The sequence below is a fragment of the Dinoponera quadriceps genome, unplaced genomic scaffold, assembly GCF_001313825.1.
Source record: "Dinoponera quadriceps isolate SergipeBrazil2010 unplaced genomic scaffold, ASM131382v1 scaffold2662, whole genome shotgun sequence".
NCBI lineage: Eukaryota > Metazoa > Arthropoda > Insecta > Hymenoptera > Formicidae > Dinoponera > Dinoponera quadriceps.
This window is the reverse complement of record NW_014556703.1, coordinates 118,347-140,605: the sequence shown is the minus strand read 5'-3', so window position 1 is coordinate 140,605 and position 22,259 is coordinate 118,347. Positions and strand designations below refer to the sequence as shown.

Sequence of the window (22,259 nt, the reverse complement as noted above, 5' to 3'; positions counted from 1 at the left end):
GTTTTTCACGGTTTTTCTCACCAAGAAAATATACACCCGCGGCGACGAAGCGCGCTTGCTTCCCCGTATATAATAACATCGTGGCGTTAAAGCCGGCCTTAGATGCGCACCGTTAGAATCGACACGCAATAATGCCGCGCACGGCGTGCGAACGCGCCATCAGACGCGATGCGATAAAAATCGGTGGAAAAAAAGTGAGAGAGATGACGGTTATCGGATACTGCATTATGGTCGTTACTACACGCGCGACTGATTACATTGTCGTCATTGCGCGACAGACAGCTTTTAATTACCATTGAGTCATCAACTGAGGAACGCTCGATTAAGTAACGAGATGTCCTGCTTTTTCATACCTCATGCAAAATGAGAGAGATGACGGTTATCGGATGCTGCATTATGGTCGTTACTACACGCGCGACTGATTACATTGTCGTCATTGCGCGACAGACAGCCTTTAATTACTATTGAGTCATCAACTGAGGAACGCTCGATTAAGTAACGAGATACCCTGCTTTTTCATATCTCATGCAAAATGTTGTACGTCCGTTCGTGTGAAATACCAACAATCTTTCCTATCTCCCCCCTCAAAGTTAATCGACGATCGTCCATCACGGTTCGGTGAACGTAATCGATCATTTCATCCGTTGTTGCGGCTTTCGGTCGTCCAGAGCATTCCTCGTCGAAAATGCTCGTCCCGCCACGGTTTACACGTTAGCAGCCCAGATTTTCACGGTCGTAAATGAAGGAGTAGCATCTCCATACGCTGAATCTAATTCAGCTTTAATTCCCGTAGGAGTTTTCCCATTCAAATGAAGGAGTTTTATTGCGGCGCGATACTCCAAATTCTCCGTTGTTGACAAACTGTCACGCAAAAGGCTGTCGGAAACAAACTAATCGCTAGAAAGACATCGAACTTGGCTCTTTGTGTTTCTTCCAATGCCAACTATCGGACGAGCATTGAAATTTCACTGAAATCTTTCTCGGCCAGGTCGGAAACTTTTCAGTCCACCCTCGTACTTGCAAACACAATTCATCTGGAACTGAAATTTAACCCCAAATTCAAATCTGTATGCGTCACCTGAGCCAATTCTCAAATAACGATTACAAAATGCAGAAAGTGGAAGAAAAAGAACGAGGAGAAGGTAACGCGCCGTTGTTCGGTCTGTATTATCGCGCGATCGGCGACCCCGTGGCAGCCGCAGCGCTTCGTGGCCGCGCACAATGTGGAATATCGTTTCGCGATTTTTCCGAGCTCGCACGACGCGAACGATCTCCTCTCTCTTTCTCGCTGAGAGACAGCGCGAGGAGGCCCTGAATGCGTAATGCGTCTCCCGCGATAGCGAAGCGTGGCGAGGAGGCGCGGAATTAACTACACAGGGAAGCACGGAGAGATACGTGAGACAAGATACGAGTACGGCACGATCTTCCGACAAGCCGACCAGCTCGGAAGAAGGAACCGGCCGGGAAGCTCGGAAGAAAAGCAGAAGAGGCGGATAAAAACGACGTGTATGTGAGTGAGGCGGTATTCTGCGACGGCGGAGGAAACAAGAAGAAAAAGACGAAGAACCCGGGGTGTAACCCGTTGCGCGCGCGCGGCGCGTGGCCGCGGGCACGCACGTGCGTGAGCACGATGATTTACGCGGACGCGAATTTAGAGAGATCGGTAGTAGCCATGCGATCTCTCTCTCTCTCTCTCTCTCTCTCTTCATTTAGTCGGCCGATGAAGAAACAGTAGGATTAGTCGCGATTCGCTCGTCGGTGCTACGGTTAATGCGGCACACTATACTTACACAGGAATACCATCGCCGTGGAACACGCACCGGGAAACGAGCGATGCGAACTATAGATACCCAGGGGCTAGGTGGACGGCGTGTGTTAAAATTACTTTAACGCGCCACGAGAGAGCCACGGGAGCGCTGACTCGCAGGAGACATTTCTCAAATATTACGTCGAAATGTTTATAGAATCCACGTAAAATCGATGTTTCCAAAGATTGATTTGATGTTTCTCGCTTACTGGGTGGTACGGTGTAACACGGTGGGTCCTTCCGTCGGAAAGTCTCGCCTTTCCTCCCCAACTTCTCCCCTCGCTCCGAATCGCCGATTTTTGCGGAGCGCATCAGCGCCGAATAGCTCATCTCCCACGGTGTTATCTTGCACATTGATAAAACGGGGGGAAGGGAAGAAAATAGTGTCGCGAGCTTTCATCATGCCGGTCGCGCTTCAGAGTATAAGTTTCAAAGGGCCCGGCAGCATCGTATCGCCTGTAATAGTATCGCGGGTGAAAGCAACGCTGTGGAGCCGCGAGTGGCACCTGTCGCGTCGCAAGCAGAAAGGCTTAAATCGGGTGCACAAAGCGGCAACGCCAACCGACCGCTCGAAAATGAAAGACGAAGAAAAAGAAAGAGAGAGAGATAAAGAGAGAGAGCTCACATCGTTCTTTTTACGTGGGATCCGCGAAGCTCTTGTTTCGCGGCTGATCTTTCGGTTCACATTGCGGCGAGTTCCTCCACCTTCGCGCACTCAAAGGATGAAAACGACGAGCAAGGAGCGCGAGAAGATGAAGAAGAAGACGCGAGGCGTTATAGGTACAGAATGGAGAACGGAGTGGAATTCGAGGAGAGAGCGGAGATCCTCCGTCGCTCCGGGGAGAAATATGAGCGGTGAGATGAGCCGGCCTATGCGCGCTCTTTGACGATGCTAAATCCAGGACGCGCGCGGCTGCGCGACAATGGCTCCCGTACACAAACGCGTTGAATCCAGAAGCCGAGTGGAAACGCGAGTTCACGCGGCCGTGTGCGGGGGTAATAATAACGACGTCACGCCGCTGACACTTCTTATCGTCGGGAGGAGGGAGGGCGGGAATAATAATAGGAGGGTCGAAAATAGGAGCGACAGAGAGTCCTGTAAAGTTCGATGCTCGTAAGACGTTACTTGTAAAAATGTGGCGACACTGCGAGATGAATCGAGGAGGAGTGAGGAAGAGGAACTACACGGCACAGAGACTTGCGGTAGCGTCGCTGCTACGCTATTGAAGTAATATTGCAAAGTAATATCTCTGCAATGTAACACTGCATATCGTAGTGTAACATTCGCAGTGTAGCGATACTTCGAAACATCATTAAAATAGCACAATATTGTGTGACCGGCGCGTGTTCTGATATTCGCTATTAGTACTGAAAATTTATATTAATAGTTAGTACTGAATTGGATTATCCCGTGTATCTGTTAAGGCTTATCCGATCGGACTCTCGTGGTATTTCTTCATTTTCTTATTTACGAGTAATAAAACACAGGAGCGGTATGGAACGTACGAAAGTGGAGATGCGTAAAACTCGGGCGTAAGCCCGAGGGAGGGAGGGAGGGATACGCGAGGAATTTTCACATTACGACAAACTGTCCGGCGCATTATACGGGATACCCTTTATATTACGGCCATTAGCTTTGATGCTACGAACGCGCTCCGGGCATCCTTCTCGCCGCGAGCGGGCCATCACGCCAGGACTATCCGGCCGCGCGTCGTTAAGGGGAGGCTGTATCGTATAATACGATGACTCGGATCTGCCCGATCGGAAAGATAATGAAATTAACTTTGATTAACGTAACGTGTCTCTCGTTAAGAGAGGCTATTCGTGTAGCGTCACATGAATCTTCGCCGTCGTTAGGGGGATCCCGATTCGCGTCTCGTGGCGCACTTTAGATAGACGGGCCGATAGAGCGAGCGGAACTTGTCGATCATCGCCGGGCACGGCGAATGCCATCGAATAAATGGCAGCGAGTTTCACTCTTCTTCTATAAAGCCCATATCAGACCGTGAAGGCCGATCTGACTGGCGGTTACACGATTGTCTTGAAGGGCCTATCGCAATGAAGCGTCGTATAATTAGTGCAAATAATACATTCACGCTCGAGAGAAGAATCTCTTTCTCACGAACACGATCGAGAGAATCGCGAAAGCAACCGTGCGCGTCCTCTCGTAACCCCGATTCCCCGCGACTTTGTCACGGCGGGGCACAATCCTATTTTTGCGAGTGCACCAGACAGTTGGACGTCTCTCTACCGGCGGTTCTATTTGCGTATCGTAGCGAGCGACGCGAGACGTAAAATACACGCGAGAGCGTGCCGTGGCATTATTAGCGCGACGTGTCCGTTGTCCGCGCGTACGCGAAACTTAATATGAAGGGATCATGTTCCGCTTTTAAACCGCCTCGCGAGGATCATTTCGCGAGGGTTCTATTTATCGGCGGCCGAAAGAGGAAGAGAGCGCGGCGTAGTTCATCGCGCTCGCGAAAACCGAGATTCACCGAGTCGACTCGCCTTAAAGGAGTACGAGAATCGAAGATTTCTCCTTTTCTTGCGGTGTTATATTATGAATCTAATATTTTAGCTCTAATATTTCAGTTTTGTGACGTAGTGTTCATTCGCAATAATGTGCCTTATATCCTCGTCTACGATGTTCGAATTTGTGCCATCACTGTTCAAAACAAAAAGCTTAGAGACGAAAAACGATTCCTCTGTGACCCGAAACATTCGTCCGTACAGATACTTCAAAACTCTGTTGAGATAACTGAGAACACTCGATTGAATGGAAATCTCTCACGAGGGATCTTTTTATTCCTACAACTGAGATTTCATCTGGCTCACAGATGACAGAAAATCAGTTACACGAACAGAACTTTTTTCCGTGTGTATCACCCCACGGCTTCGTTTATTTTACAGCATATATTTCTATAAGTGTTTCTTCATTCGTGGAATACAAATGATTACGTCACGTCATTGACAATTCATATTTTGGGCGAGACGATTTCTTATTTAATTGACTTATTATTAATAAAAGCTGTAAAATATATATAATTAAATATATATAATATAATTAAAGTCTAAAAATAAAATTGTCTATATCGTTCGAAATTATTTACCTAAATTATCTTCGATTAGACTGCGTTTTCTTCTTTAAGTTCGAGTTTCTTGAAATATTCCACTTAAACGCGTCGTTATCAACAATACGAGATCAAACAATTATGAAATATAGAAGACGACAGTCCTTTTTCTCTCAGTCCTTTTTCTTTTCGAATAACGTCTGCAACGTCGCGGCCCGGCGACCATTAAAAATGATCACGTGCGTCTCTCGGATCTCCAAAGTAAACATTCCGAGTGCACCTTATGTAAGTGCAAAGCGGTCAGCGTGCGTTGCAATGGTGACTGCACTTGCCGACGACGAGGACGACAAACTCTCGACGAGCTGCCTCGTCACCCTTTACGAGCGACAACCTTTTTTTGCTGTCTGTGTTTGCTTTCGGCGTATAAACGGCGCGAGGGTGGCATTTGTCTCCCAGCCGTCTCGCGAATAATCCCGCGTCCCCCTTCCCCCGAGAGTAATCGCGCCGATCGACGCAACTGCGAGGTGGCTGCTCTTCTCTCTTTCTTTTTCCTTCGCAGGCGGGCACGAAGAAAGGAGCGGTAAGTCGTGTCGAACTTTCAATTCAAGACAATTATTCTCGAATAACGAGAATATTATATTTTTAGCGGAACTGTATATGAAATTTCTTCGTGTAAGCAAGTTTGATCTATCCAACGCTGTGTAATCTTACTTCAACGTGTTGAGAATACAGACCTCCTGAGAATAAGAATATTCTTTTTTGCCGTGTATACATTTCGATGCCGCAGTTTGTTGCTGCTGATTCGTTTCACAGCTCGCGTCGGGCTCGCTCAGCGGGCGGTCTCGCTTCCCTCAACAACCTCGGTGCGTAACGCCAATCGCCAGTGCTTTAATCTGAGCGCAGCGATTGCGGAACAGACGCGCGGCCGGTACGATATTGCGTTGTAAAGTAGGAGGGTCACGTAGGGCGAAGAACGCCGTCGCTAATATTTAAAGGGTACGCGGGAGACGGGGGAGGAAGAGGAGGAGGTGCGCTTCCTGTTAATGGTAGCGCTCGCTGCCCCGTGTACTAATGAGTGTTGTCGTGTAACTAGGAACTCGTCGTATGCGTTGCTGTTACGTGCGCGATCGTGTCAGTACTGCGACGTAATATAAAAATATAAAAATGATGAAACAACAAGGCACGACGGATACTTCATTAACCCGGGAATATTCATCACCTAGGGTCATTTCATATCCCGGCGGTCAGAAAATGATGCTCACGTCGCGGTTTTGTTTTTTAACGATCGGGAACCGATATACACATTTTAATTGGACATTCAGAGACCTGACTTGTGCATCATATAATCTGTATAACATATTACGAAATGGTTTAGGAATGTATTTGTTCAAGTACCGTCTGGACTATCGGGAGCTATGGAGATAGTGTAATAAAGGGAGAAAACAGGGGGAAAAAAAGGTAAGGGCTGACGGCACGTAATAGTACGCGTCCATAAAACACGGCATTGATAGACCGAAACATGCTATACGTCGCGCCGATGCGTGTCGCCTATGTTCCGGAAAGACCGCGGACGGGCTTGGACTGTTAATTTTTGCCCTAATTCGTGATAGAAAGGAAGAGAGAGAGAAGGTCATAAATTTCAATACTTTAACATATAGAGAAGGAAAAGTATTTCTAAGATCGTATTTCATTCGTTTACACTTTCATTACCTTAAAAAAGAAATCTGTTTCTCATCTCAAGTAAGTTTTAGGAAAATCTCGATTAATCTTTCGGCAATGATCGATTTCAGCTTATCGAAATCTCTTATCTTCCGGCGACAAGCAATTTCAATTCAACGAGATTATTTTAATCCACCTTTCGTTTTTAATATAAATTTTAATGGAAGATCCTTGTATCTAGCCTTCAGCTAGCGTCTTTCTTCACCTGCCTCGAAATGATGCGATCGCTGGGAGAAGACGACAAGCCTCTTTCAGTATCGCCGGAGGACGCCGTTCGCTTCGAACTCACGTTGTTTCGGAGCCGCGAGCGAAGCGGCAAAATGTCTCTCGAAGTTTTCTCTCTTTGCCTACCTTCCTGCTCGTTAATGCAACGTCTCTCTTTCTTCTCCCTCGGAGGCATGACGGGGTCTCCGTCAGCTATTCCTGGGGGCCGGTGGGAACAGAATACGCGCTCGTCCTCGACGAGTCGCGGAAAAGGTGACAGGTGCCGAGTGCTTCTATAAATTGCGATCCCGTAAGAAGGAGGAGGTGAGAATACGAAAAAGGTCAGCGGAGAGAGAGGGCAGAGGGAGAAAGAGAGAGAGAGAAACCGAAGCGAAGTGACCCCTAGCTGCTATCTTTAGCCATTTTGTGGTCCCTAACAACTTCCCTCTTCAACACGTGCAATGACAAAAACGGTTTCGGTTCCACTCGGTTCAACTCGTGAACGTTGATGTTTATCACTCGCTCTTAACCCTTTGCGTCACGGTGGGACACACGTTGTCCCACCGACATTTTCTTCATTTTTAGTGATTTTAACTAACTTCCAAGCAGTCACAGTCGACTATTATTATTATTATACATTCTCAGAAACGTAAGGAAGTAAACATAAAAATCATATAGTTTAAATATTTAACTGGCTAAAACTGGTAACTCGCTAGAAACAAATGAAAGTTAAAAGCAGATATTTTTTTCAGAAAAATTAATCTGTAAACAAACTATTAGGAATCGACACAATATTATCAGTTTATTAAGGACCCAATTAACTTACAAAAATTAAAATATAGTTCGATGACCAGCGTAATTAGTAATCGTTAATTTACTCGAAGAATTTCCCCGCTCGATGGATGAGTTACGAGGGTCCGAACGAGAAGATTTCGTCGAGACAAAAAGCTCTATCGACGAAAACAATATCCCGTAACGTAAACACTTCAGACAAGAATCGGAGATAATCATCTTCTGATAATGCAATAACGAGATATTCGATTATCACGCTTGTTTACCGACCATGTAAAGACACGAGATATCGTTCCGAAAATAGAAAAACGGAGAAAAGAAAGACCGACGAGCTGCACTGAGAAAAATTTCCGTCGGATAAACCGATTAAATGATGTATATCCGATTATTTTTATTATCCGATCAAGTAATGGATATCTTTATCCATTGAAGTGTCCGATAAAGTTACCGATGCAGTTACCGATGAAACCTAATCGGGAAATCAGTCACCCTTTGTACATCTGTTGTAATTTTAATCGGATAAAGGCACGATTCGATCGGATGAAACATGACAAAATAATCGGACCTCGTACTTGATCGGATGTATATTCGTTTGTTACTTTTCAATTGGATTATCAGATATGACCGGATATTTTCCTCAGTGTGAGGATCACATGAAAGCTCTGTTTGCTCTGTCAGAAATATAAGAATCACGCACGAAGCTCAGACCAGCGGAAACGAAACGAGACTCGGCTTGCGAGGTGAAGGTCCCCGGTCACGCTGGAATCTCGCGACTCAATGGATTCTCGTTGGCACCGGCGGTCAGGTTGGAATCACGCAAGTGTATCGATTATGAATGAGTCTCCAGGTCCATTCAGCTTGAACGTGACCCAGCGTCCCAGCCTTGGTCCATCCTCGGCTCGTCTGCTGAAGCCCGGTCACTTTCATTCTGCGACACTCGCCGCCTGTCCTTAAGCCGCTGTCGCGACCCCGAGGGACTCGCAACACGAAGACATCGCATTGGACCAAGCGAGACACTGTGGGCTTTATAAAAGAAGATTGAAATAATGACTGCGTTCGGAGAACACAGCGATTAGTGAGCAGCCAATGATCATTCGTCTCTTCTGTTAGATCCTTAAATTTCGAGCGATTGCGTTGACGAATTACTTAACCGTTGTGCAATTTTATGATCTGCGTAATTTTTATTGTAGATTTTTATAAAGTCTCTCGTGAATACAGTAAAAAATTATCTAAGTCAAGTAGCGTTGCTTATATACGAGTGCGAAGCGACTTCGTCAAGGGGTCTCGAACGCGACCTAAGCGCGCTGTTTGCTCTCATTGCTCCTGGCAGGAGAGGTGTGCGCGTGAAGATTAACATCGCGCGCTGCGGATATCCAACCGTGCGTGGAGTCGTCCACCGCAGCCTGGCGGACCCCTCGCGGCCTTTTGCTTCCGCACCCCCTTCGGCAACCCTCAGTTCTGACGACCGTAACTATTTCCAGACGCGTTTAATTAATCTTGAACCGAAAACGTCGAGTGGGAAAATGGCGGGCGGGCGGACGGACGGACGGACAGTCGGTCGGTCGTTCGGTTGGTCGGTTAGGAGCTCCGGCACCGGCCACCTGGCAGAAATAGCAGCCATGGAAACGGCTCTGCTGACGTTTCCTCCGCTTGCTAGAACTAGAGAAAGAGAGAGACTCTGAGACAGAGACGCGGGCGGCAAGAGGGGTAAACGGGAGCGACGGAGAAATAAACGGGGTAGTGGTGGAGTTGGCACCTGCCGACCGCCGTCTCGTCACCGACGTTATTTCGACCTCCTCGAGGACAAGTCCGATTGCAATCGATTCGCTCGGTCCATGATTAGCTATCTTCCCTTGCAAAATATTATTGCACGGAAAAAAAGGATATTTTTATTTTGCGAAGATCTGTATTCTCACGTACACGTTGAAGTAAGATTATATAGCGCTGGATAGATAAAACTTACAAAGAAATTCTATATATGGTTCTACTAAAAGTATAATATTCTCGTTATTCGAGGATAATTTTCTCGAATTGAATGTGAAGAATACTGTAATTGCAATTTTTTTAACTTGAAATTACTTTATCTTTATTCGAATATATCTTTATTCGAATATAAGAGTAGAGATTCGTAAGTAAAAGGAACTTAATTCGAATCCTCCCGGCAACTTCGGCTTCCGGATTTTCTCCTTACAAGAACCGGATTTTATATTTAAGATCATCTTATGATATCTTCAGATACTATACAGGTGATTTCATTGTACTACAAAGTATCTGAAGATGACAGTTATTATCTAGCCATTGGGAGAAGTCAGCGTTACATTACTGATTAACGGCGACGTTAGGCACAAACTCCACTACTTTGCGGCTGGACACTCACGAGGTTCAATTTCTACCAGGGTTGTCACGGCCGTCGAGACGATTTTTCAGGCGGGTGTTTGCCAGGTGGAGAGGAGGCGAGTTGCGAAAGAGAGAGGAAGAGAGAGAGATCTCGCCGTCGTCCCGCCTTAATTCGCCGGGTCAACGGATATCCGTAAACGCAAGAGTTCCGTAAGAGCGCGGCGGCGGTCTCTCTCGCCCGCTAATAATAAACCCCCGTGTCTCGTATATATCCCACCGGCCAGATTTATATATATTCCACGGTGCGCCGGAAACCGATTCCGAAATATCCCGTGCGAGACCGCGGAAGCATTAAAAGAATAATCCAGCCTCTCGGACACGGCGGGCGGACAAGCTGTGAGTAGAGGTGTACGCGCAAATGAGCGTGCCGAGCGGCGCGGCGTCGAAATCTCCTCCGCCCACGAAAACGTATCGAGTGCCAAAAACACGAGGGAGATCAGTTTCGCTGCGAACGTTGGCATGACGCTCGATCGACCAGATTTCCAGCGGATTTCCGCCGTGATATCTCTCTCTCTCTCTCTCTCTCTCTAGTCCTTCGTATTTTAGCAGAAGATTGCCAACGATAGAGGCTTCCAATTAATGATCCTTAACTATTCTCTGAATTTTTTGGGGTGAAATCTCATATTTTCAAAACGAATGAAAATTTACTCGATATTGTGTGTGTGTGTGTGTGTGTGTGTGTGTGTGCGTGCGTATTTCATTTATATATTTTTTTCTATATTATTATTATTTATTTTTTATATTCTAAGAACATTTTTATAATATGTCAAGAATGTTATGTGAAATGGACATATAACGTCTCAATAGAATATTCCTATAATATTAAAAAATATTACATAACATTCTTAGAATATTATAAGAATGTTATTTTAATATTGAATAACACTCATATAATATTCTAGGAATATTGCGCGTTTATAGGAATCCAGCATGTCCAGGACAACTCGATATACACGCGCCTGTCTTGAGTCCCCGATAATTTGCGTGTGCTTGATGGTAGATAAACGAGCTCTTCGTGTTTTACTCGATAATGTGTGTGTGCGAGAGCTAAATGGATTTTGATTTCATCTAATTTCAATTTAATCGCTCGAATCGCGCACCAATCAGAACTCGGTAGCCGAAGGTAATGGTCGACGCTGCGTCGTGATGTACCGCGACTTCCCGGCCGGCCGTATCAAAAGATCGACGGAACGAGACCGCAATTTCTAACTCGACGCTGCGTGTATCGACTGATTTGCAATTAGCAGTCTAATTTCCTGCCGAGATGTTTAATGTAGAGGGAAAGAGAGAGAGAAAGTGAAGGCAATACAAATCGGCCGCCTCCGCCGTCGTACCGCGAGATCTCATCGGGAAGAAATAACGTCGATTCGCTACATCGTTGCATGCCACTTTGCTCTCGGAATTTTCTTACCTAGAAACGAGACGGTAAACGATCCGTGTTGAAATGCCGCGCGAACATCAGTTAAAAGGAGAAAGAAAGGGATGACGAAAAAATAATTAACGCGTTACGAAAGAAGAGGGAAGAGAAGAGGACAGGCGAAGAGAGAGAGGGAGAGGAGGGGGATGTTCGTTGTGTCCGGGAACATTTAATCTCGCGTGAGTGGCGTGCGCCGAGATAAACCGCTTCGAGGCGCGGAGATGATAAGAATGCCGATAAGAATATCAGAGGCCGTCTCCCTATGGGGTAGTTGCCCCCGCGCGGTCACGCTTTCAATGAAGCCGTTCACCATGAAATTTCGTATCGTGTCCCGAACATCGGAACTTCGCTATGCGCGTCTTTCACGCGTCGCGTTAATCGCGACGATCGACGGTTACCGCTCGCGAACGCGACTCCCTTCGGCTGATTCATAGGTGAATTGCGGGAACAATAAATGCTACGAATTTGAAGAGACACTCGCGAATTAAGGGTTTGAGTCAATTGATATAAAAGAAATAATAAAAATGAAAAATATAAAGATAATAAAATATATATGCGATGAAATAAAAGTGAAATAAGAAAGTAGAAACGAATTAAAACGATAGAAACCGAAAATAAAATTAAAATATCATCGCAGCCATGATTCGGACCATCGATTCGATTGTTCGGCGGAGGATCGATCGTATCGTTGCGGATCGACGCGAAGAAAAAAGCGTGTTCGCCGATCGCGGCGTTGTTGACAGGATCCGAAGGAAAATTGTTGATTTCGTGCGGAGAAGTGTGTACAGTAGCACGATGCGCTCCAAGTGTCTTTGATGTCACGCGCGGAGAACGCGGAGCGCAAGAATGGCAGCGGACGTACGAACGACGTAGGTCAGCGTCGCTTCTCTCTCGTGTCGTCGCGAGTATCCGACGTTTGTGAGGTTACTACCTTCAACGTAATATTTGGAATAACCTTTGCCAGCGGCAGACACGCTGGATAAATCGCTCGCCGGAGAGAGATCGGGAAGTCCTTCCATCCCCGAAGAGGAAGCTGAAACAGAACTCAAGACGAGTCACATATCGGGTGCTACGTCGAGCTTAAATACGGACGGGAATACCGAGACACACCTCGATGCAAAAGCGAAGGATAACGGTATGACAAATTGTTCTTCTGCTTCTCCCCCTCGAGGAGACATCTACGTGCAATCGACATGAGATCAAATCATTTCAGATGTACGCGTTTCCTCCGGCGACATTTGTCGGATCTGTCATATGGGGGAAAACGGCTCGATCACCGGGAATCATTCGTTTACGCCAGATCCGCGAAATCAGGACGTACAAACACCGTTGACACCGTCGAATCTCGTCCACTTCGGCCCTCTGATCTCGGCATGCAAGTAAGCCCTCGACTCGTTGCGGAAAAATAAGCATTGATTGATTGTGGAATGAATACGAGCTTATCCATCAACTCGATACATTCCGCGCAATCGCGATTTTCGATCGAGGAAACAACCGGTCATCGATTTCCTACATCTGCGCTGTAACGGAACGCAAACGAGTCACGCTTGAGGGGGCAAAGCGTAACGAGGGTAGATCGCGTGCGTGTTCCACCCGACTTCGCGCCCAAGGTGTTTTTCCGCATGTTCTGAAAAAAATCGCCCGCGAAGAGCAGAAAGAGAAAATGTGAGGCGCATCGTCGGAATTTCGCCCTGGGGTGACGGACGTCACCGTGTCGACATATAAATCGCCGGGTTATTGCGAATCGCTCAGAGATTGCGCGTTAACGTTAGATAACTTACATTATTTTCTAGCAGCGACCGGTCTTTCTTTCAGATCAATGGTGATCAAGGGAATAGACATTGTTTAATATGCCCTGCATTCCGTTTTTATCACACAAACATATTGGCCCTCCCTTCCTTTTTCTTTTTTTAGTTCTATACCGAAAGAACCTTACCTTCTCCATTTCGATTCCATCGATGATTAGTAGAGATATCGGATAAAAAAAATCCGAGTGAGTAAATTTAACACGGTTCGTTATCACGGCGAAATTAATGACACAAGGGAGACGTTCTCACATTCTCGTCGTCCTTCCTTAATATCCTTTTACACGACGTGACAGGTGCCGAGGCACGGTGGCTTTGGTGCACGTCGAGTGTCTCGAGAGATGGTTAACTGAGTCCGGTCGCGCGAGATGTGAACTCTGCGGCCACAGGTACGCGACGAAGAGGGTGCCGCGCTACGGCCTCATTCGCAGCGTCGTGATATGGCTCCACAGCGTGATAGCCAACCGACAGGTGAGACGACGGGTTATTAACGCGTTAACACGCCTTCTCGCCTTTCGTTTTCTGCGCGTCTAATTCGCAAGGTCCGCTCGGAACGGTCTTCACTGGTATACAAAAAAAGAAAGGATTAAGAAGGACTTCGCATGAAATAATTTTCAAACTGAAACAGTAAAAAATCATATTTGTTATTGGTAGCTTACGAAAGTTCGTCGGATCGTTGATTTCCGTCGACTCAAAATAATGGATCATTTTGTAGACTATCATGATATTGCACGCACAGCGCAACATGAGATTAGAATCATGTAACAAAATGTGTGTCCCTTGCGGGCGTATTGGCTCGAATATTGTTCCGTCTAATCAGGCTCTTAATTAACATTAATTCGCCCCCTGCGCTTAATGCGAGGAGATGCTACTCGACGTCGGATACTTGGCGATGACCACGCCTGTGGCCGCGTTTTCCTGCTACGTGTGCACCCTGGCCTTGAAAATACTGCTGCGAAACGGCCTTTATGAGATACCGTGGATGATATTCGCCATGCTGCCAACCTGCTTATTGACGCTGATAGCTTATTGGCGATGGATAATTACGTTAGGGAGGTACGTCCGTAGAAAAAAAAAGGAAAGAACGAGAAAAGAGAGAAAAAGAGGGGGAGGCAGAGGGGGAAGAGAGAAAAAGTTTAAACTAGCTCGCCGCTCGTGCGCCGCGCTTACGCCGCCGCAAAAACGCGGCCGTTAATGGAAAATGAGTTAATGAAGACATCGCGCAGCACGAATGCGCGTGATCGTGCAGTTGTAAAAATTTGGCGGGCCGTGAGAAACGGCAGTGCGTGCATCGATTCGCCGATACTTATCGGAAAAGCCATTAAAGGCCGCGTTTAACCGTTTCTCTCGTTACAAACCTCTTCGGAACGTTATTATCATGCGTAATTTCGCGCGTAAATTTCATCGAGAGTCACTTCTCTCAGCTTTTCCGAGAGGGCAGATTTTTCGGTTCACCGCACGTCTTAACCGGGGAACAATCATCCGGAGTCGTTTCGTACCCCAGCGGTTGGAAAATGAAGCTCACGTCGTGGTGGATTTTTTTTTGCCGATCGGGAACCGATATGTACCTTTCATTTAGACGTTCAGATACCTAATTTGTGCAACGAGAATAAATTGTGGCCGGTCTTATTCATAGTATAAGCTTGTAAATACAAAACTTTGGTACACATGTGTACCCATACATCCAGTAAACACTACGATTCAAATGACAATTTCTCCAAATTCTTTGACTCCCCTTTAATATTATCGACTATAGCGTTCCAGGATTGAGATATTTCTTCGTAAAAATATAATATAATATAATAATATATAACAATAAAATCTAGTAATCAAATCAGATTAAATAATAAAAATCTTATAATTCCGGAAGGATATTGTCTTATTGCAGATTGCACGGTCGTCGGTGGAGACGTTACTGGCGGAACAACTTCGCGATTCGTTTGATCCCGAACGCGGACGGTAATAATACCGAGAGTGCGCAGAACGAAGCAGATCATCCGTCAATCGAGGATGTTGATTTCGACCGATGGATGTTCGAGGAGATCGAAGGAATTCGCGTGACCTTTGAGCCGCTCGACGACCCCGATTAATCGCGGCAATCATTTCCTATCTTCGTTCGAATACGTTCGCCCCCTTCCCCGCCGCCGATGCTACCCTTATTACAGCTGTATTTAATTGCATTTTATCAAGCGAACACTTCAATTGAAGCCCATTGTTACGTAACGAGGACGATTCGCCGCGGCATTAAAATCAAATCGAGACGCGCGCAGCCCGCGTTTCCGCGCTCCCGATCGCCCGGATTTCATATAATCGCTTAAACATTGATTATCTCTTCCTACCGCAATCCTGGAGTCAGATCAACACAATTAATAAATTATCCACGTGTTTGCTCAAAATATGCTGTATTTTGTTCATAATAGCGGTTTTTAATCGGGATCTAAAGGAGCTTAGATGATCGTTTACGTTAAAGAAAAGAAAAAAAAAATTCCCTGATTAAACATAACCGGCAGAAGTTGCGGGGGACTCGCGGAAAACGGTCGATAAAAGCTGCGACGTGTCGTTCTTGTTAGCTCAATTGCGATCAACAGAATTGCGCGCACGATCGCACTTGAGAACCGCTGGGCCGATCCCCTCGCCGCGACGACCTGCATGCAGTTTACATTTTAATGCGCGATAATGACCGGCATCTCGTCCACGGCATGCGCCGCCGTTGATTCATAAAACTGAGTAATTATGCCCGGCCGAGTTTCGCCGCTTCTCGCCGCAAAAATTCTCGCGTGCGCGCCAAGTGAGGCGTGAAGACTGCCCGGAAGTGTCTCATTCGTTCACCGCGTATACATCGGAAATTGCTTAATGGAAACCCGAACGTCGTTCGTTCACGCCTGCCGCGTTTTATGCGAAAAAAATCCGCGTAAAACACTTCTCGCCGGTGTAAAATGAAAAATTATATTTTATCGTAGAAATATTTTTCGTGGTGATGTCTTTCTTTAATTATTGACATGTTTATTTCGATCTACCGCACCGGCTTTCCGGCTTGCGCGCCGAGGAAGAAATGAATCTTTTACGCGGCGTCCCCGCGGACGTATCCGGCTCTTCCTCTCCAGAGATTCTACGCGATGCGCCTGGCGAACCCTTCTTCCTCGCCATGCGCTCTCCTAGACGCGGCGAAGGGAATAGGAAAAAAAAAAGTAGTAAAAGGAGAGACGAAAAGGATACCGCCGCGACATACGTACGTGCGGGCGTCACAGCGGAATCCTTTCCCGCATCCTTTCTCGCGACAGAAAAAAAGTCATATTTATGCGGCGGATATTTGTCTCGCTGACAGACGTTCCTCACCACTGCTTGATTTAGTGCGGAGCTGCGGTTCTTAAATCTTTTGATCCACGCGCGAGACAGACGCGCGAGTCTCGCCCACGGGGGTGTATAGGATGACCCGAATCGAAATTCGGATGCTGTACGGAAGAAAAAGATATTCTTATTTTGAGAAGGTCCGTATTCTCAGCGTATCACGGTTGCAACAGTTTCCCTTTCTCATATTTCGGAATACACACAAAAAAATGATGACGCTCGGTGCGTGTCTTATGACGTCCTGCGACGGCGTACTAACGAGAAATCCCCTCGCTCGGGGCGACACAGATCGCAATTAAGCGGGAGTTCGAGTCTGATTTAAGGTGCCGTAAACGCTGATTGAACCGTAAACCGATGCGAGGGCGCCGAAGCGACCTCGACGCGGTAATTTGTTCGCCGCGAGGAAAACCGATAAATCCGCTCGCGGATGGAACGAACGGATAGACGCGCGCGCGCTCCACCCGAGTCGCTTCGTTCGTTCGTCCCTTATTATTCATGAACTTAATTACCCGTCGCGTTCGTGACAAAGAGCGGGAGAAAGGACGGCGAATTATTCCTTCCTCTCGGCGGAACGCTTCCATAGTTGAAATTCGAATCTATCATAAATCTTGCGAGTGCCGATTTTTGTGCTTCCGATAATATTAGGTGTACAAATTAATTCGGTGCGCTTGCATTCTAATGTCCCGTAACTCTGGTTCACATCGAAATTTCTCTCCCCTTTGTCCTCCCACGAGGTCGATTTTATAATTAGATAACTCTAATCTCGCGCACTCTCGGGCGTTCTTCGGCTGAGAAACAAGCATTGTTAACGTAATTACGGCGGATATATGTTGGAAGCGCGACGAGTGCCGCACCTCATTTCCCGTCGTTTTACACGACGCGTCCATCCGAGCACGTGAGCGTCGTTACGCCAGCGCGATCAATTCACTCGCGCTTCAGTAATTACGACTAATGTTTCACGCTTCCGTAAATTTCTATCTGCCGATTGGCCGGCCTCTATGCAAAACCCATACGGCATAGAGGCTTGCGATAACAACGCTGCAATACTGCATATCGCAGTGCAATATTGCAGAGACATTCATCTTTTTGATATTATTATTTTAAATCTTACAAGATTTATTATTTTCAGAATAATCATATTGTGATCTGTAGTGGACTATCGTAATCTCACGATAACATTGAGTTAAAAAATTCGTTAAAAATTCGTTAAAAAATTCAAGAATATTAAATTTTGTCGGGAATTCCGCCGCGTCGTCGCCGCCACTTTCTCATGCCGAGCGATAATAAATTGACCGTCGCGCCATAGATAACCCGCGGCGATAAATTCTTGCCGTGGACCGATAACATGCCATACGTTCTCTTCTTCTCTGCTTTTCTCCTTTTTTTACTATTTTTTGTCATTCTCGTCGACGCATTGTCGCAGAGAGCATATGCAGTAACGTGAACTAGCGTTTCCACGCTCGAATAGTCAAGTGGACCGACGTTAGGCCAGATCATCGGCACGCGATTGATCGCACTCAAGTTCCCCGAGTAGCCGTGATCGTCTAGTGGTTAGGACCCTACGTTGTGGCCGTAGTAACCCAGGTTCGAATCCTGGTCACGGCATGAGAAGTTTGACAAGTTAATCTTCCACACACCAATGGGGGAGGATTTTTTTAATTCAATTTTTTCAATTTCAATTTATTTATTTTCTTGAGGGGAGAAGCGATTTTCTTCCTCTTCGAAAATTGAAACGCGTTATATTATGTAAAATGAATTGGAAGTGGACGGGGAAATCTCGATGTATCGAATCTCGAATGAATCGCTTGAAGAGCCGTCCCTCATTAAGCGGGAAAAGGACCAATTTTCGAAGAGAAAGAAATCGCTTTTCCCTTCAAGAAAAAAATAAATTGAAATCGAAAAGATATAATTAAAAAAAAAGCATTCTCCCCCCCCGATTGAGTTGCGGAAGCATTGACCTACTACTCTCTTTTGCCGTGACCAGGATTCGAACCTGGGTTACTACGGCCACAACGTAGGGTCCTAACCACTAGACGATCACGGCCACTCGGAGAACTCGAAAGCGATCGATCGCGCACCGATGATCTGTGTAACGTCGGTCCGCTTGACCACTCGAACACGAAGACGACAGTTCACGCTATTGCATCGCTCCAAGCAGTGCATTATTACGTGTACAACTTAATTCTTAATCTTCTTAAAGAAAATATGTGGTTTATTTATGAAAAAACGAATAATCTTTCGACCTTCGAAATAGTCCCCGTTACTTTCCACACACTTCTGCCATCTCTAGGGTAACCGGCGAAATCCGCTTCGGAAGAAGGAAAGTGATTTCGAATTGATAAACTCGTCGATGCTCTTGTCGACCTTCTCGGAAGTGAGGAGAATCAATCGAGCGATGTTGCGGGAACCCGAAGGAGCGAGATCTAGAGAATACGCCGCGTGAGGGAGAATTTTCCAGCCCGCTGATATCGCGGGATTCGCGCGAGCAATTCGCGAGGAATTTTAGACGTTAAACATTTCTAAAAGAATTTAATAGAAGGATGATGAAAAATATCTTTTGTACTAACCTGACCTTAATATTATGAATTGTCGCCAGTTTCTCGTTTTCTCTCTCTCTTTCTCTTTCATTGGCTCTCTTCGCCTCTCGTTGCTTTTTGCGAGCGCTCTTTCTCTTCCACGACTCGCGAGCTCGGCTTCCCGGATTTCCTAGCAATTAGCGGCGTAATATCGTCGGAGGAAACGAGATTTTACGAGCGGCCATTTTTGCCAGCCGCTCGACGACAGCGAATCGCGTCCATTGGGTTTTATTGTTTCCAGTCCGCCGACCGACGCATTACTTCGCAAATGCGCTTCAGTAGCGCGTCTTAATGTGGTTAATATCGGATCCACTCGCGGATAAATTACGTGGCGCTCTCTCTCTCTCTCTCTCTCTCGCGTGTCGTAAATCAGACATCGAGAAGATCTTTTCCCTTCCTCGCGAAACAACGGAGAATGGGGAACAGAGGGGAATCAAGCGAGATCGACGCTGCTTTACACGCGTTATTAATCGCTCGTCGATCTCCAGTCACGCTTCGCCGTCGTCGTCCGCGCCTGAAGGGCTCCGGGGAGCTCGATGCGGAAACGCGGTCACGTTTTCATCCGGAAACTCGCGTAGATAGGTGTCGCGTGGTACGCGTGGGATAAAAAAACGCCGGGATGGAAGGCGATATCCTTCGGCGACACCCCGGAAGCGTGCGCGCCAGACGAGCGCGTTGAATTGACGCGCGGAACGCCGCGAGGATTCGTTCGTCGAGAATAGAATCCCCGCTTTGCGCTTTAACGTCGCGTGAATTGAGCGTGTCGGAAATTAACTGCCTGGTAATCAAAATATCCCCGAGAGGTGCGTCGCAGGTACTGGCGAAAAACAGAGTCTACTTTCTTTCTCACTGCGTATTCGTGTAAGATCGCCCGGAGGAAAAAATGATTATATGCGATTATATATAATTATACAAAATCGCATGCGGATTTCGCCCATATACGTAGTTAGATATATGATCACATATGTCTGTACGAGAGAAATGATGTTATGTCATTTAATTGAAGTGAAATTAAATGATATATATGGTAGTTAACGTAACGTACAGCAACCATGACGTAATGGCATTTCGAAGCCTTCTCTCTCTCTCTCCCTTTTTGCTCGTTCTTCGCATCTCCAGCATACCGTTACTTTCTTAGCGCGCGTGGTACAAATTCGACTTCTCCCCTTTTTCTCTCCCTCTCTCGCGAGCTCGACCCTTCTTTTTTCTCACGCGAGAAAACGAGATGCAGCAGGGCGCTCCAAAAATAGTCGCGCGCGCGCGCATCACGCCGGAATATGAAACCAGAAGTAACTAGTGGCAAGGCCCGCGCCTGGCATCTGGCGCGACCGACAAAATATAATAACACGCGCGCGCATATTCCGCGCGACACGCACGTACGCACGCACGATAAGCCGACCCTGGATAATCTCTCGAGGATCGTGTGTGTTCGCCGGCGGAACGTTCTCCGCATCCTCTCCTGGTCGTCGCGTCGCGGCGACTCAACAATTTCTCGCGCACGTCATCACTCGAAGATACGCGCGTTACGTCTATCTAGATTCTTCGGTCGTCAGCAGCGGAAACCTCACGGCCGTGGAAAAACGCGATTGCAAACGTAAATCTAAGCTGAAGAACCGAATCGGGATGTTGCTACGGGTTTGCGTGATGATCTGGAAGAAGATGGGAGAGACGGTAACCCCGAGCGTATGAACGCGAGAATAATTGGATTCTCGACCCCTTGAAGTTCTAATTTTGCTTACGATTCAGGTGACCGCCGCTTTCTCTTTCTTCTGTAAACCCCCTAATTAGAAGAATACAAGGTAATGACGCTCATTTAAGGGAAATACTGAAATTCGCACGAAAACATCGAAATTCTCTTAACGATATTCAAAATCGACAAACTGTAATAATGTAATTTATTATGAGAGGTTTTTAGAAAAAATGTTATTTCCCGCATAGCACGGCATCCGTGTGGGATGGTATCGGTATCGTCACAGAACGGATCACAATGAGCGGCGGGCACTTCGATCGGCCCTCCACGGCGACGGGTGCGACGTGACAGCGCGTTTACAGTGCGGCACGAGCGAAACAGTGACCACGTGTACGCCGCCGACAGGCGAACATAAACGCGAGATGTAAACGAGAATCACCCAGGCCGGAAAAAGCTCGGTGTCGCGGGCGTGACGACGGGTGGACACGCGCGCGTCTACGAAAGAAACTGAGAAGACAAAATTCGTGCAAACTCTCACGACAAGCGCTTTCAGCGAAATACCGACTGAGATTAATCAACTTTCTCAGATATGAATCGATCGAAGGCAGGAGAAACTGATTCGATTTTAAAGCGACGAATGTAACATCTGTCAATTATGACGAGATTTCCCCTTTTCTCGTTGTGGAATTTCGTGCCAAAAATATTTCGTTTATTATATGTCTGTATATTTGTATATATTTGTATTTTTTTGAAATTTATTTGTGATTCACGATAGCGTTCGTTATATTTTTGTTGGCAATGTTCGAATTAAAGTTCCGTTAGAAGAAACTGTGTAGACGGAAAAAATACTGTTGTGTATTGATAGAATTTCTTTTTCATTGCATCATCGCATGTGTTCTTCTTCAATTCTTCTATTCTTATCTATTTCAAACGCGCGACTCGCGTAATTCGCGCGAGGCAATCGCGTCCGATTTCGACATACAAAGTACTTCTCTCACCCTCTTTCTCTCTCTCTCTCTCCCGCTCGTCAAACGACTCGAGAAAAGGGTCGAGGGGAACGCGATGGGGGAGGGGACGAAAAAAAGATATAAGGACCTCTATGCGAATTTGTTCGAGCGGCGACACCACGCACGTTTGAACTCCGTACACGACGATACCCGCATACCACGGGTCTCCCAGCCCCCCTAATGGTATTTATTTATCTCGAGTGCGTAAGCCCATCGTCCAATTTGCTACCTCGCTTGCGAATCTCGTGGTCGGTCGGATTCAACGAAACCGTTTCTCGTTCGTTTAATGTCGATTGCGTCAGGTTAGTAGTTGGACGGGGTGACCTCCGGTCAGAATAGAAATCACGACGCGAACGTGTAAGATCACTTTTTCTTTCTCTCGTATAAGTAATCAAACAACTGAGAAACAATAATTTATCACTGGTC

General features: G+C 46.5%; 1 protein-coding gene and 2 non-coding genes across 3 annotated transcripts; 2 read left to right on the top strand and 1 right to left on the bottom strand.

Moving 5' to 3' along the window:
• Window positions 1–12,661: 12,661 nt before the first annotated feature.
• Window positions 12,662–15,459, top strand: LOC106748015 (E3 ubiquitin-protein ligase MARCH2-like). The gene is made up of 4 exons (XM_014626152.1): window positions 12,662–12,786; window positions 13,509–13,683; window positions 14,078–14,268; window positions 15,101–15,459. The coding sequence occupies exons 1-4, from the start codon at window positions 12,662–12,664 to the stop codon at window positions 15,300–15,302; spliced, it is 693 nt and encodes a 230-aa protein (XP_014481638.1). The 3' UTR covers window positions 15,303–15,459.
• A 2,634-nt stretch (window positions 15,460–18,093) lies between these two features.
• Trnah-gug lies at window positions 18,094–18,165 on the top strand. Its single transcript has one exon. It is a non-coding gene; the product is annotated as a tRNA-His (tRNA).
• A 367-nt stretch (window positions 18,166–18,532) lies between these two features.
• On the bottom strand, window positions 18,533–18,604 carry Trnah-gug. Its single transcript has one exon. It is a non-coding gene; the product is annotated as a tRNA-His (tRNA).
• Window positions 18,605–22,259: the final 3,655 nt, after the last annotated feature.

Excerpts from the sequence above, each read along its gene's own strand:
- LOC106748015 (XM_014626152.1), top strand. The coding sequence starts at position 12,662 with ATGGGGGAAAACGGCTCGATCACCGGGAATCATTCGTTTACGCCAGAT. Across the intron at positions 12,787-13,508 it reads CCTCTGATCTCGGCATGCAA|GTGCCGAGGCACGGTGGCTT; the intron begins GTAAGCCCTCGA and ends ACGACGTGACAG. Across the intron at positions 14,269-15,100 it reads TGGATAATTACGTTAGGGAG|ATTGCACGGTCGTCGGTGGA; the intron begins GTACGTCCGTAG and ends GTCTTATTGCAG.